The sequence below is a fragment of the Lonchura striata genome, chromosome 2 (assembly GCF_046129695.1).
Source record: "Lonchura striata isolate bLonStr1 chromosome 2, bLonStr1.mat, whole genome shotgun sequence".
In the NCBI taxonomy this organism is placed as follows: Eukaryota; Metazoa; Chordata; class Aves; order Passeriformes; family Estrildidae; genus Lonchura; species Lonchura striata.
In genome coordinates, this window is record NC_134604.1 from 116,799,745 (window position 1) to 116,814,020 (window position 14,276).

A 14,276-nucleotide genomic window follows, 5' to 3' on the forward strand; every position below is an offset into this window, starting at 1 on the left:
GGGACTGGGGACAAGGATGGAGGGACAGGAGCCAGGGAATGACTCCCACTGCTAGAGGGCAGGGCTGGGTGGGAGATTGGGAATTGGGAATTGTTCCCTGGCAGGGTGGGCAGGGCTGGGATGGAATTCCCAGAGCAGCTGGGGCTGCCCTGGATCCCTGGCAGTGCCCAGGGCCGGGTTGGACACTGGGGCTGGAGCAGCCTGGGACAGTGGGAGGTGTCCCCAGGGCAGGGGTGGGATGGGATGAGATTTAAGATGTCTCCAGCCCAAACCAGACTGAGATTCCATTCCACAATTCCCTCAGTGCTCTCTGGGTCCGTGGCCCTGCTGGGGCCTGTGGAAGGTGACCCAGTGAGCAGGGAGGGATGGATGAAGTTCCTGGGACACTTCTCCATCCGCACACCCAACCCCAGCAGGACCACCCCAAGCCTGCAGCGTGGCTCTGGTGATCAGAACCAGCTGGTGCAGAAGGAGGTGGTGGTTAATGCTCCTGGGAGCAGGCACTGTGCTGGACTGGGGGAGCTGTGGGGTCACAGGGGTGACAGGTTAATGTCACGAGTGTCCTGGAGCCGAGGGGCAGTGCTGGGTTAGGGTCACACAGTGCTGCTGGCACTCTGCAGTACTCACCTCCCGACGGCCTGGGCACCCAGAGTCACGGCAGCTCCCGGCTCCTTACGGGAACGCAGGGCAAGGGCAGGGGAGAGAGCTGGGCTGCTCCAGGGCCGGGGCTGGGGGCACCCGAGGCTGCCCCAGCTCTGTGTGCCAGCAGGGACACCCAGGCCCAGGAGAGGCTGCACGGCCACAGAGGCTGGGTAAGAGCACTCCTGGAAACAGGCACTGAGGGGCTCGGGGCTGCTGCTCTCCCAGGCAGGAGGGGAATTTGCTGCTTGCACCCCTGCACTGCCCCAGGGCTCCCAGGACACTGGGGCCAGCCTTGCCAGGGGCAGCCCTGGATCCCTGCCCGGCTTTGTCCCCATCCTCCGTGGTGGCAAAAGAGACTGGACACAGCTGGGAGGATACACACACACGGCCTTGGAACATCCTTGGAACATCCTTGGAACAGCCAGACCTGCACCTGCCCGGCTCCTGCAGGTCTGGCTTTCAGTTTAAACTGATCTGCAACTTGGAGCCAGGTGACAACTGTCCCTCAGGTGAGACAGGAAGTAGCTACTGGGATTGTGGGTTTGGACTCCCTTGTAGGTTTGGGGAGGTTAAGGTTGGATACTGGGAAAATTACCTTATGGAAAGGGTTGTCCAGCCCTGGCACAGGCTGCCCAGGGCAATGCTGGAGTCACATCCATGGAGGATGTGGCAATGGGGACATGGTCAGTGGTGGCTGTGTCTGTGCTGGGGAATGGCCTCAGAGGGCTGTTCCAACCCAAGCCTTACACACCCCTCTGATCCACGAGAAAACATGGAAAGTGTAACTGAACTCATTCTAAATCTGCCCTAAAACCATGAACACAAATAAAGAAGGACTGCATGGACTGCGGAGGGAGTCAGAAATCCCAGAGGGTGCAGCTCCAGGCAAGTCCAACCCCCGTGCTCCTGCTGGGATGTCACCAGGTGCCAGCACCTGCCCTGTCCAGCACCACAGCAGTGACTGGGATGTGGAATGGACATGATGGAGAAGAGACTTGGGGCTTTTCCCCCACAAAGGGGAGTGGGAAAGCAAAGGCAGGAGAGCAGCAGCATCACTGGATTCAGGGGGGGATGGAGAGCAGAGAGGACTGCTGTCCCTCAGGAGCCAGGACTGGCAGTGGCACTGGGAAATGTCTTTGCTGGTGACAGGGACACAGAGCCAGGGCAGCCCCGCACCTGGCAGGGACACGGAGCTGTGGGCACACAACGCAGGGACGGGATGGGGTATCCAGGGGCACCTGGACAGGCTGGAGAGCTGGCACCGTGAGCCTCCTGCAGCTCAGCAGCACCAAGGACAAGGTCCTGCAGCTGGCTCGGGGCAATCCCAGCACCAACAGCCTGGGAGAAGGGACTGGGAGCAGCCCTGGGGAGCAGGAGCTGGGCATTGGTGGGAGAAGCTCCACAGGCCCTGGCCATGAGCACTGGGAGACCTGAAATCCCCGTGCCCTGGGCTGATCCCAGCAGGAAAGGGATTGGGATTGTGCCCCTGTGCCCCTGAGCCCACCTGCAGAGCTGCCCCAGCCCTGCCCCAGCTCAGGAAGAGCTGGAGCTGCTGCAGAGAGCCCAGGGGAGGCTCCAGGATGAGCAGAGGGATGGAGCAGCTCTGCTGGCAGGAAAGGCTGGCACAGCTGGGATTGTTCACCTGCACAGGAGAAGCTTTGGGCTGAGCTCAGGGTGGCCTGGCAGGGCCTGGAGGGGCTCCAGGAGAGCTGCAGAGGGACTGGGGACAAGGATGGAGGGACAGGAGCCAGGGAATGGCTCCCACTGCCAGAGGGCAGGGCTGGGTGGGAGATTGGGAATTGGGAATTGTTCCCTGGCAGGGTGGGCAGGGGCTGGGATGGAATTCCCAGAGAATCCCCTGGATCCCTGGCAGTGCCCAGAGCCAGGTTGGACACTGGGGCTGGAGCAGCCTGGCACAGTGGGAGGTGTCCCTGCCATGGCAGGGGTGGCTCTGGGTGGGATTTGAGGGCCCCCCCAATGCAGCCACTCTGTTTCATGATTCCCCAGAGGGATGCAGCAGCAGTGCCCGCAGTGCCACGTCCCTGTGCAGTGCCTGCCCCAGGTGAGCCCTCACCTGCTCCAGCTCCTGCTCGGCGTACTTCTGCCGGCTGAGCTCGTTCTCGGTGCCCTCGCGCAGCTCCCGCAGCCTGTGTGCCTCCTGCTTGGCAATGCTGATCTCGTCCTGCAGCTTCTTCTCCAGGTGCACCTTCTCCACCTCCACGGAGCGGTGCTCCTCCTGCGCCTTCTGCAGCCTGCAACGCACACAGAGCCAGGGCAGTGCTGGGCTGGCTCCCTGGGCCCCAGGCAGCCAGGGGCTGCCCTGCAGAGCCAGATCTGGGCTGTGTTCTGCCCTGCAGAGCCAGATCTGTGCCCTGCTCTGCCCGTCAGAGCCAGCTCTGGGCTGTGTCCTGCCCTGCAGAGCCAGCTCTGGGCTGTGTTCTGCCCTGCAGAGCCAGCTCTGGGCTGTGTTCTGCCCTGCAAAGCCAGCTCTGGGCTGTGTTATGCCCTGCAGAGCCAGCTCTGGGCTGTGTTCTGCCTGCAGAGCCAGTTCTGAGCTGTGTCCTGCCCATCAGAGCCAGCTCTGGGCAGTGTCCTGCCCATCAGAGCCGGCTCTGGACTGTGTTCTGCCTGCAGAGCCAGCTCTACTCTGCTCTGTTCTTCTCATCAAGGCCAGCCCTGCTCTGCTCTGCTCTGTTCTGCCCTGCAGAGCCAGCCCTGTGCCCTGCCTTGCTCACCAGAGCCAGCTCTGCTCTGCTCTGTTCTTCTCATCAAAGCCAGCCCTGCTCTGCCCTGCTCTGCCCATCAAAGCCAGCCCTGTGCCCTGCTCTGCCCTTGGGGATGCCAGGGAAACAGTTCACCATGGCTGGGAAGAAAGGAAATTGTCAACTGCTCGGGCTCAGTTTGATTTGTTTATCAAATACCCAGGGTGCATTTTCTTAATTTCCCACAGCACACCCAGATTTCCTCTAACAAGGCTCAAATTAAGCTCAATTTTCAGTATTTTCACCCAAACGAAGCCTTTGATAAAACAAAGCAGGGGAAGATCTGCCAGAGCACATCAGGCCACCCAGACGGGACGGATCCATGTTCCTCCAAAAACATCCTGCAAACTCAGACATGCCTGCATCTTGCCTGGACCTTCTTATTCCTCTCATGACAGAACTGATCAGTAGGAACTTGTGGCAGCAATGAAACCCTGGATCTCTGTGGATCAGTGGGATCCTCCATGAGGAGCTGCCCTGTGCAGAGGCTCCCAGCAGGGCTGGGAGCCTGGCAGGGCACCAGCTGGGCCAGGGACCCTCAGAGAGGATCCCAGTGCCACCTGTCCCCAGGGAGATGGCACCCACCTGGAGCTGTCCCAGGGAATTCAAGTGAGACCAAGAACTGTCCCAGGGGATTCAAGAGAGACCAGGAACTGTCCCAGGGAATTCAACAGAGACCAAGAACTGTCCCAGGGGATTCAACAGAGACCAAGAACTGTCCCAGGGGATTCAACAGAAACCAGGAACTGTCCCAGGGGATTCAACAGAGACCAAGGACTGTCCCAGGGGATTCAACAGAGACCAAGAACTGTCCCAGGAGATTCAAAAGAGACCAGGAACTGTCCCAGGGGATTCAACAGAGACCAAGGACTGTCCCAGGGGATTCAACAGAGATCAGGAACTGTCCCAGGGGAGTTCAACAAAAAGCTGTCCCCAGGGGAAGACATGGTTAGCCAAGACCATTACCAAGAGGAATTCAACAGAGACACGGAGCTGTCCCAAAGTGAAGGTGACAGTGAAGAAGAGGTGCTGCAGAACTGAAAACACGTGTTGACACAGGCTGGCACAGCCCTGCAGTCACCAGGACACCCCACACGCCCTGCTGGCACTGCCCGGGGCCCGTCGTGCCCCACAGCCATGGGCACTCACACAGGTGACACGCTGTGACGTGTCCCCCTCGTGCCTGGCCAGGGGCATGAGCAGGAGTTTGGGGCACGGCTGAGGGGTGTTCTGGCTGTTTGCAGCTGAGCAGGGCAGGGGCAGCCCCTGAGACAGCGGCTCCTGGGGGGAGGACAGACCATCCCCAGCACCAGGAACCAGCAGTGAGACCAACCTGCCATGGGGACACCTCCTACTGTGCCAGGCTGCTCCAGCCCCAGTGTCCAACCTGGCCTTGGGATGCAGGGGCAGCCCCAGCTGCTCCAGGCAACCGGGGGCTCACGTTCCAGAAGATTCCACACAATCAGCTCTTCCACACTTCTCCAAAACAGACCTGCCCACTCCTTCCAGGCTTCACTAGGATGTGCCAAGACTTGATGATCTTGATGAGTCACTTAATGGACTGGGAAGTGCCACTACTGCGGGGTGTTCTCAAACGTGCTCTGAAGATGAATAAAGGCTGGGGTTTGGAATGAACATTCCCAACTCCTCAGAGCGTGTCTGAGCTGCTTAGCACATTCCAGCAGCACTGGAGAGGCACTCTGCACCTTCCAGAGGTCTGCTCAGCACTGAGCTTCACCCAGCCACTACAGCAGGGCCCTTCGAGCCCTGGAGAAGAAATCTCTGAGCACGACTTCTCCCCAGGCCCCGGAGCACCGGGGCTCTCCGGAGCTTTCTCTGCTCCTGTGGCAGCTGAAGATCCCCGCTGGACCCCGCTGGGCCAGGACGAGGAAGTGAAGAAGGATATTTCCCTCAGGAGGCCTGCCAAGGCCCCCAGCTCACCCCCGTGTCCCCGAGCTCCTGCTCGGTGCCCTCTGTGGAGGACGAGCCCGCCGAGCTGCTCCGCGCGAGCACCGGCGGTTTTGTGTTGCTTCCTGAGGGGCTTTAGAGCATTAGTTGAACTTCCCAGGAACATCCACTTGTTTACGTGGCTCTGCCCTCAGCAGCAGCGCCCAAGGTCGCTCCCCACAGGCGCAGTCCCAGTTTGGAGCTCGAAGGTGACACCCAGCTGCTCCAGGGATGGACACAGGGAAGGGATTCCTGTCTCCTTCCAGATGCAGGAAAAATAAACCAAACTTTCTCTGGGAGGGCTTCCAAGCTGTAACATTAAACTCCACGAGGCTGTGTGGAAGCAGCTGTGGGCTGGAGCCACAGAGGGGAGCGGACTCTGTGCCAGGGGAAGGTGCCCAGCGTGGCTCCATCACCTGGGAGCTCGCTCTCCTCGCAGATACCAACTGGTGCCACCTCACTGGGGAACAGGAGCCCTTCCAGCAATGCTCACGGGCAGGAGGAACCCCTGGGGGCTGTCATGGGCTCGTGGGCAAGAAGTGAGGCTGCAGACCTGGGCATACACCATTCAGAATCCCAAAACTGGCTGGCTGCAGCTCTGCAGGGCAGCCTGACGTGCTCAGGATCCTGGTGCCCGCACAGGGCACTCACCACACCCCATGATGAGAGCCTGGCATCAGACTCATGTTCACAGAAGTCAGTGGAAATGCAGCCATCAGCTCCCAGGGCAGCCTGGTTAAGGTTTGTCCTCCCAAACTCCACTGAAACCTCACGGAAAATCGTTCCAACCCCAGACTATCCTGCTCTGTTATTTGCTAAATCTGCCCTTAAAATATTCCATTGCCAGAGCACCCCATGGGTTTGCCATCACCAGGGCTGATGGCTCTCCCTGTCCCAGAAGATCCCTATGTCCAGAGGCTCTCTTGGAGCACGTTCTCCCATCAGCAGTTCTACTGGAACCATTGCAGTGATTCCTGGGAGTAGAGACCTCATTCCTGAGGCTGCAGGTGTTGATCCATATGCCAAAAGCCCAGATATTCCTATTTAATACTTCAAAATGATGTATGCAACACCCTTTTGACTCAGGTATTGCTTCCCCACACAGCTCCAGGAATTCAAGAAGGGATGTGTAAAATCCCTGACTCTCCCACTGCTCCAACACCCTTTTTTGCCATCAAAAGCCAAGGTGAAACAACCTTGGATGACAAATGCCACATGAGCTGGATGGCATGGCAGGAGTGGGACTGGACAAGCTAAGGTCCCTCTGAACCCAAAGCATTCCCTGCTGCTGTGACTGGGAAAGAACAAGAACAACCTGCTCCAGGAGTCCCTGCAGGAGGAGCCAGCCCCAGCTGAGCTCCAGGGGCTGCTGGCAGCTCTGCCAGTCCCTCAGGAAGGGGCTGACCGTGGTGAGAGGCTCCACGGCAGCTGGAAACAAGCATTTCCTGAAACCTGGAGGCACAGAACCGTGCAGGAAGAGCCCAGCGCTCCAGCAGCACGGACAGCAGGAACCTACCTCTCCTGTAGGTCATGGAGAGACTGCTCAGCCCTGTGGAGACCCTCCAGGTCCTTCATCATCTTCTTCATGTGCTCCTTGGAGTAGCGGTTCTGGATGTAGGCGAACCAGCAGCCGCCCACGCCGATGACGATGGACACCACCAGCATGAAGTCCTTGAGGTGGTTGTGACGAGTCACTGCGAGAGACAGAGACCCTGCTGGAGCCAAAGCACCCAGGGAGAGCTCCAAGGGCTCTGCCTGCACCAGTGGGACAGCGGAACTCGGGGCAGTCTTACAGGGAATCGGGGCACAGCATTCACCAAGGGAAACGCTGAGCTGTGCCCGTATTTCAGGGGGAAAACAGAAGCTTGACAACATTTATTCAATTGGCAGGCACAGCCACAGCAACAAAAAGATGAAATTCCGAATCTTCCAGCTTCAATTTGCCTGGCAATAAGTGGTACAGGGGAAACTGCAGATAGGAAACCCTCCAGAGTGGCTGTGATCTCACAGGGCAGCACAGGTAACTAAGAACAAAATAAACATTTGGAAAAACACTGCTGAGATCACAGAGCTGGGGCAGCTCAAGTGTCCAACTGTCAAGTTGCCAAACTTTCCATCAGACTCACAACTCAGTGTGGAAATTCTCTGTTTCAACAGTTAATTCAAGAAAAGGTGTTGATGCATGTGAGAGGATGAAAGCAATTAAGTGGGGGCTCAAGTGCTAAACAAAGCCCAAAAAGATGAGTCAAGCAGATTTTTTTCCTCTAACTCAACCAAGTGTGAGCGGGAAAAGCCACAAACAAAAGAGCAGCTCAGTCCAGTGAGCTGGGACTTAATGATCAGTGTAATTTGGTTTGGAACCAAACAACAGGCAATTCACACCAGATAGAAGGAAAATGCCTGTACTGAGGGGGCAGGCCCTGGCACAGGGTGCCCAGAGAATCTGTGGCTCTGAAGCTGTCCCTGCCATGGCAGGGGTGGGTTAGACAGGAGCTGGAGCTAAACCACATCTGTCCCACTGGCAGAGCTGGGGGGGACACAGGAGGGGACCTGGGGGGTGGAAACCCGAGTTGGAAAGGCAGAGCACAGCACGGAGTGACCCGGATGGACACGCGGGGCCAGGGCTGCTGCTCCCTGGCCGTGATGCAAGGCTTTCCCTGCGGAGGGAGAGGGACAGGACCCCTCCCCAGAGCCCAGGAGCCAGCCAAGCACCACCTCCCCCAGCACCTGTGACCCATCACTGCCTGAGAACAGGCAGAGCAAAGCCAACAGTCAGAGCTAAACAAGGCGAGCGCTGGCCCCGCTCCCTCCGGACGGATTCTCACAACATCCTCTTCCAGGGAGCAGATCCTGGCAAGTGCCTGCAGATCCCTCAGCCCCAGCCCCTGCAGGTCCCATCTGGAGAGCAGGGGGCTGACATCTTCTTCCAGGGAGCAGATCCTGGCAAGTGCCTGCAGATCCCTCAGCCCCAGCCCCTGCAGGTCCCGTCTGGAGAGCAGGGGGCTGACATCCTCTTCCAGGGAGCAGATCCTGGCAAGTGCCTGCAGATCCCTCAGCCCCAGCCCCTGCAGGTCCCGTCTGGAGAGCAGGGGGCTGACGTGTTCAGGTGCTGTGTGTTCCACCCTCCCACAGCCACCACAGCCACCACAGCCCTGCTCTCCCACCCACCCGGGGCCACTCCTGCCAGCCCCACCCCAGGCTGGTCCCTGTCCTGGCCCTGCTGCCAGCTGTGCCCAGCTCCAGCACAGCAGCACTGCACATCCTCCCTCTGCACCGGCGCTGCCCAAAGACACGGGGATAAGGAAACTGAGGAAAACTCAGCTTGGATGGAAATGCAGAAGCATGGGATGCCAGGATGGTTTAGTTTGGAAAGGACCTCAAATCCCACCCAGTGCCACCCCTGCCATGGCAAGGACACCTCCCACTGCCCCAGGCTGCTCCAGCCCGTGTCCAACCTGGCCTTGGGCACTGCCAAGGATCCAGGGGAATCTGGGAATTCCATCCCAGCCCTGCCCACCCTGCCAGGGAACAATTCCCAGTTCCCAATCTCCCATCCATCCCTGTCCCTGGCAGTGGGAGCCATTCTCCCTTGGCCTGGCCCCACAGAGCAGAGGGGCTCCAGCCCTGGGAGCATCTCCATTTTCTCACCTTCACTGTAGATGCTTTTTTCTGGTATCTGATCCTGCAACCCTCCTGCAGCTCCAGACCTTCCCCCCTTGTTCAATCATTTCATTCTTTCAAACACCAAGCCCAGGCAGAGCTGCAAACCCAGCAGGACACCAAGTCCTGCAGCTGAGCAGAACAATCAGTCTGTGATAAAACTGTGCCTGCTCTCCCTCCTGTCCCAGAAATAAAAGGAGATGAGAAAGGGAGAGAAGTCTGCTTTCTGTGGTGTACGTGGCTTTTCCCGCAGCCTTTGCAGGTGCGGGGTGAGCCAGGCCTGCCTGGGGCTGGGAGCAGCCACGGCCACAGGGTGCAGGACAGGCTGTGCCAGCCCCTCTGAGGGCTGAAAGCACAGCCAGCTGCACAGAACAGTCTGAGCCTCGGCCTCGGGCTCTGCCCAGGGCACGGGGGCAGCAGGGAAGGAGCTGAAGTGACAGAAAGTTCTCTCCCAAGTTCAAAAGCAGCAGAGCTGCACCTGCAGAGCTCCAGCCCTGGGACACCAGCAGCAGGAGCACCTGGAGCTGCTGGAGAGAGCCCAGAGGAGAGCCCTGGGGCTGGAGCCAGGCTGGGAGAGCTGGGAATGTTCAACCTGGAGAGGAGAAGCTCCAGGGAGAGCTCAGAGCCCTGCCAGGGCCTGGAGGGGCTCCAGGAGAGCTGCAGAGGGACTGGGGACAAGGATGGAGGAACAGGAGCCAGGGAATGGCTCCCACTGCCAGAGGGCAGGGCTGGCTGGGAGATTGGGAATTGGGAATTGTTCCCTGGCAGGGTGGGCAGGGCTGGGATGGGAGATTGGGAACTGGGAATTGTTCCCTGGCAGGTTGGACACTGGGGATGGAATTCCCAGATTCCCCTGGATCCCTGGCAGTGCCCAAGGCCAGGCTGGACACTGGGGCTGGAGCAGCCTGGGGCAGTGGGAGGTGTCCCTACCATGGCAGGGGTGGGATTTGGGGTCCCTTCAACCCAAACTATTCTAGGATTCCATGTTTCACCTGAAGTTGTGGTATTTTGTGGTAGATAAATTCCTGAACCACAGGAGCAGGACCCCAAAGGGACAGACACAGCAGGAATCACCTCATCTTGCTTACATTATAATTGTACCATGCTCGCTTGCACTTGGATTAATTGCAGAGCTGAAGTGGTCAGACCTGTTTGCTGGAGGAAATGGCAGGGCTGGAGTCTGGCAGCAGGAACCAGACCTGGGGGGATGGCAGGAGCCTGCAGATCCACATGGAAACTGGCCATGGAATCTGGCTGAAACCCCTGCCACGAGCCAGACATCCAGCCCTGGAGCCCTGGGCTGGGCAAAGCTTCACGCAGCAGCAGGAACAGCACTGTGTCCACCTGCTGTGATCCCCACGGGCAGCAGGTGTCTGGATTTAGGAGCCTGCAGGAGGAGGGGGGCTCCAATGGAGGCTGCTTTTATCAATACTTTTACACCTGTGGTGAACAGAGCTTCAAGAGAGGAGCCAAACCCTTGAACTCTGTTCCTGTGCACCACTTCCCACTGCCAGCAGCTCAGAGACCCCAGCTCCCCTCCAGAGCCACCTCCCCTGGCCATGGGAAAGGAGGTGCAAAGCACTTGTGCAGCTTTACAGGTCACTGAGCACTGCCCAAAGCTGCCACTTGCTGGTGGTTCCTGAAAGGTGTTTTGCAATCCATTCCCGAAGGAATTGGTTTAGATAAACAACCACACCCCGTGACTGGAGACAAAGCCATCCAGATGACCAGAAACCAGCAGATTTTACCTTCTGGAAAGGGATCAATCTCTCCTTCAGCAGCAGATTTAAAGTGTATTTCCTCTTCTCACACACCCCGAATACGCAGTCATAGAACCATGGCTTTGGGTTGGGAGGGACCTCCAAGCTCATCCCATTCCGTGAGCAGGGACAACTTCCACAGCACAGGCTGCTCCAAGCCCCCAGGCAGGAGCTGGGTGAGCAGCCTGGGCTGGAAAAGCCCCAGGCAGGAGCTGGGTGAGCAGCCCTGGGCTGGAAAAGCCCCAGGCAGGAGCTGGGAGCTGGGTGAGCAGTCCTGGGCTGGAAAAGCCCCAGGCAGGAGCTGGGAGCTGGGTGAGCAGCCTGGGCTGGAAAAGCCCCAGGCAGGAGCTGGGAGCTGGGTGAGCAGTCCTGGGCTGGAAAAGCCCCAGGCAGGAGCTGGGTGAGCAGCCCTGGGCTGGAAAAGCCCCAGGCAGGAGCTGGGTGAGCAGCCTGGGCTGGAAAAGCCCCAGGCAGGAGCTGGGTGAGCAGCCTGGGCTGGAAAAGCCCCAGGCAGGAGCTGGGAGCTGGGTGAGCAGCCTGGGCTGGAAAAGCCCCAGGCAGGAGCTGGGAGCTGGGTGAGCAGCCTGGGCTGGAAAAGCCCCAGGCAGGAGCTGGGTGAGCAGCCTGGGCTGGAAAAGCCCCAGGCAGGAGCTGGGTGAGCAGCCCTGGGCTGGAAAAGCCCCAGGCAGGAGCTGGGTGAGCAGCCCTGGGCTGGAAAAGCCCCAGGCAGGAGCTGGGAGCTGGGTGAGCAGCCTGGGCTGGAAAAGCCCCAGGCAGGAGCTGGGAGCTGGGTGAGCAGTCCTGGGCTGGAAAAGCCCCAGGCAGGAGCTGGGTGAGCAGCCTGGGCTGGAAAAGCCCCAGGCAGGAGCTGGGTGAGCAGCCCTGGGCTGGAAAAGCCCCAGGCAGGAGCTGGGTGAGCAGCCCTGGGCTGGAAAGGTCCCAGGCAGGAGCTGGGAGCTGGGTGAGCAGCCTGGGCTGGAAAAGCCCCAGGCAGGAGCTGGGTGAGCAGCCCTGGGCTAGAAAAGCCCCAGGCAGGAGCTGGGTGAGCAGCCTGGGCTGGAAAAGCCCCAGGCAGGAGCTGGGTGAGCAGCCCTGGGCTGGAAAAGCCCCAGGCAGGAGCTGGGTGAGCAGCCTGGGCTGGAAAAGCCCCAGGCAGGAGCTGGGTGAGCAGCCCTGGGCTGGAAAAGCCCCAGGCAGGAGCTGGGTGAGCAGCCTGGGCTGGAAAAGCCCCAGGCAGGAGCTGGGTGAGCAGCCCTGGCTCTGGAGCACCACGGCTCCCTGCACACTTTGATCTCCGTGCCCCAGGGAGGGTCAGGCTGCAGGGCCAGGGAGCTGCAGGGCAGAACGAACAGCTCCAGCATGGCAACAGACATTAATTCCCAGCCAGTACAAGCCATTCACTCTGCAAATTACATCTGCCATTTACACAGCACAACAAGTCTGTAAAAATTCTGCCCCCAGCACAGGAGTCGCTGGGCTGGAGCCACTGCTGGAGGAGCTCACCCAGAACGGCTCCAGCAGCCCTGGCCAGGCCACCAACTCATCAAAAACCTTCACAATTAACACAGGCAATAAATAAAAACCAAACTGTGCCTGTGCAAAAAGAGGCTTCTCAATAACTGAGCAAAAACGGCTGATTGTGCAAACCAGGCTTGTGATTCCCTTTCTGTGGCTCTGCCAAGCCTCACGCTGTGGTCCACACTGTGCAGGCAGTTTTCCCAGGATTGGGTGGGAATGGCTGGAGAGCAGCCCTGGGGAGCAGGACTTGGGGGTGCTGGAGTGGGAGAGGCCAGACATGCCCCAGCCACGAGCACTGGAACCCCAAAATTCCTGTAGTGTTCCCTCTCACAGGCAGCAGGAAAGGGGGGATTCCACCCCTCTGCACCCAAAGCCCAGGAGAAAGCCATGCCAGAGAAGCAGGGAAACAAAAGCACCTTCAGCAGGGAGCAGCCAGGAGCCAGAGGGAACTGGGAGCACCTGGAGCGTGGAGATCCACATCAGAGAGCTTAAGATCCTGATAAGCATCAAAGGAGCCCAGGGCCTCCCAGCAGCCACCCTGAACTTCCCATCCAGCCTGCTGCTCCTGCCCTCCTCCAGAACAGGGTAGCTGACAGCCTGAGTCACCAGCAGAGCCTCAGGACACAACAGTGGAGCCCCAGGAAAGCCCAGGATCATGAGAGAGCTCCAGGACATGCAGCAGCTGCCCTGGGAGCAGGCAGGACTGCTGCCTCCAGCACCATGGAAGGGCAGCAGGTTTTACCCTGCACACAGGAGATGCCAGCAGGACAGTGGCAGATCCCAGCTGCACCTCTGGGAGAGCCCTCTGGGACGGGCATGCCAGCCCAGGATGCTCCAGGAATGCCGGACCAGCCCGCTCCTGCTCCAGGGGACTGTGCTGGGAGGACTCCCCCGGGTGAGGCTGCAGTTTGGGTCACCAGGCCTGGCTCTGGTGCCCGGTCTGAGCACCCCTGGTGGCCTGGGGGTCTCTCCCCAGCCTGGCAGCCGGGTTTGGGTACTCACACAGAGGAGGCCCGAAGAGCACCGTGTCCAGAGCCTTGAGCTGCAGCTTCTGCCGGTGGCTGCGGTCGGTCATCTTGAGCACCGTGCCCATCATGGTGGCGTTGTTCACCGCCAGCCTGCACGGGAGAAACGAGCTGCGGGCACATCCACCAGGGCCAGCAACGCAGCAGGCACCAGGGAGCTGCAGGGCAGGGCCTGGGCGCTCCCTGCTGCCAGGGCAAACCCCTCGCTGCTGTGGGCTCTAACCAGGGTGTCTCTGGGACACTTTGCAGTAGCATTTTTGGGACTGGGAGAGCGCAGGAAAAAACAGGGCCAGGCCTAATTCATTAACCTGAGAGCATGACAGACTGATTTCCCATCAAAACCCATCTTTTGGTGTCCTACCCATCACTAATAACTGTTTTTTAACCAAATCCCCGTTGCCTTTACATCCGGTGTCACAGAGCACAAACCACAGCTCTCCCTTGGAAGGAATGTGGACACATTGTGCTGCCTCAAAAACACCCTCATTTTATCCCCAGTTAATCTCTCCTTCCCAGTCAGCTGAAAAGGCCCTTTTGCAGCAACAGGAACCTTATCTAAAAACAATGCACTGAGGTTTTTCAAACCTGTTACAAGTTTAGGCTGACTCCCAGCCAGTGCTCCTCTTACAGGGAATGGACTTCAAGACCACCCAGTGCCACCCATGCCATGGCAGGGACACTTTCCACTGTGCCAGCTGCTCCAGCCCCAGTGTCCAGCCTGGCCCTGGGCACTGCCAGGGATCCAGGGGCAGCCCCAGCTGCTCTGGGCACCTGTGCCAGGGCCTGCCCACCCTGCCAGGGAACAATTCCCTCCCTGTATCTAACCTGAATTTCCCCTCTTTTCACTCACAGCTGGAGCAGAACTGGGCAGTGCACAGGCCAAGGAACCTCAGGTGCTGAGAGCAGCTGACTCCTGCCAGGCCCTGGTTCTTTCCCTGCACACATCCCACGGGGACACTGCG

At 59.2% G+C, this 14,276-nt stretch overlaps 1 protein-coding gene across 7 annotated transcripts in view; it reads right to left on the reverse strand.

Moving 5' to 3' along the window:
* Nucleotides 1-14,276, reverse strand: part of STIM1 (stromal interaction molecule 1) — a 75,008-nt gene that overhangs the window by 22,979 nt on the left and 37,753 nt on the right. For all 7 annotated transcript variants that reach the window (XM_077781726.1, XM_077781723.1, XM_077781729.1 and 4 more), the window contains exons 5-7: nt 13,292-13,407; nt 6,868-7,045; nt 2,717-2,894 (exon numbers count right to left, since the gene is read on the reverse strand). In XM_077781726.1, the coding sequence (XP_077637852.1) occupies nt 2,717-2,894; nt 6,868-7,045; nt 13,292-13,407 (472 nt within the window). The remainder of the gene's footprint in view (nt 1-2,716; nt 2,895-6,867; nt 7,046-13,291; nt 13,408-14,276) is intronic.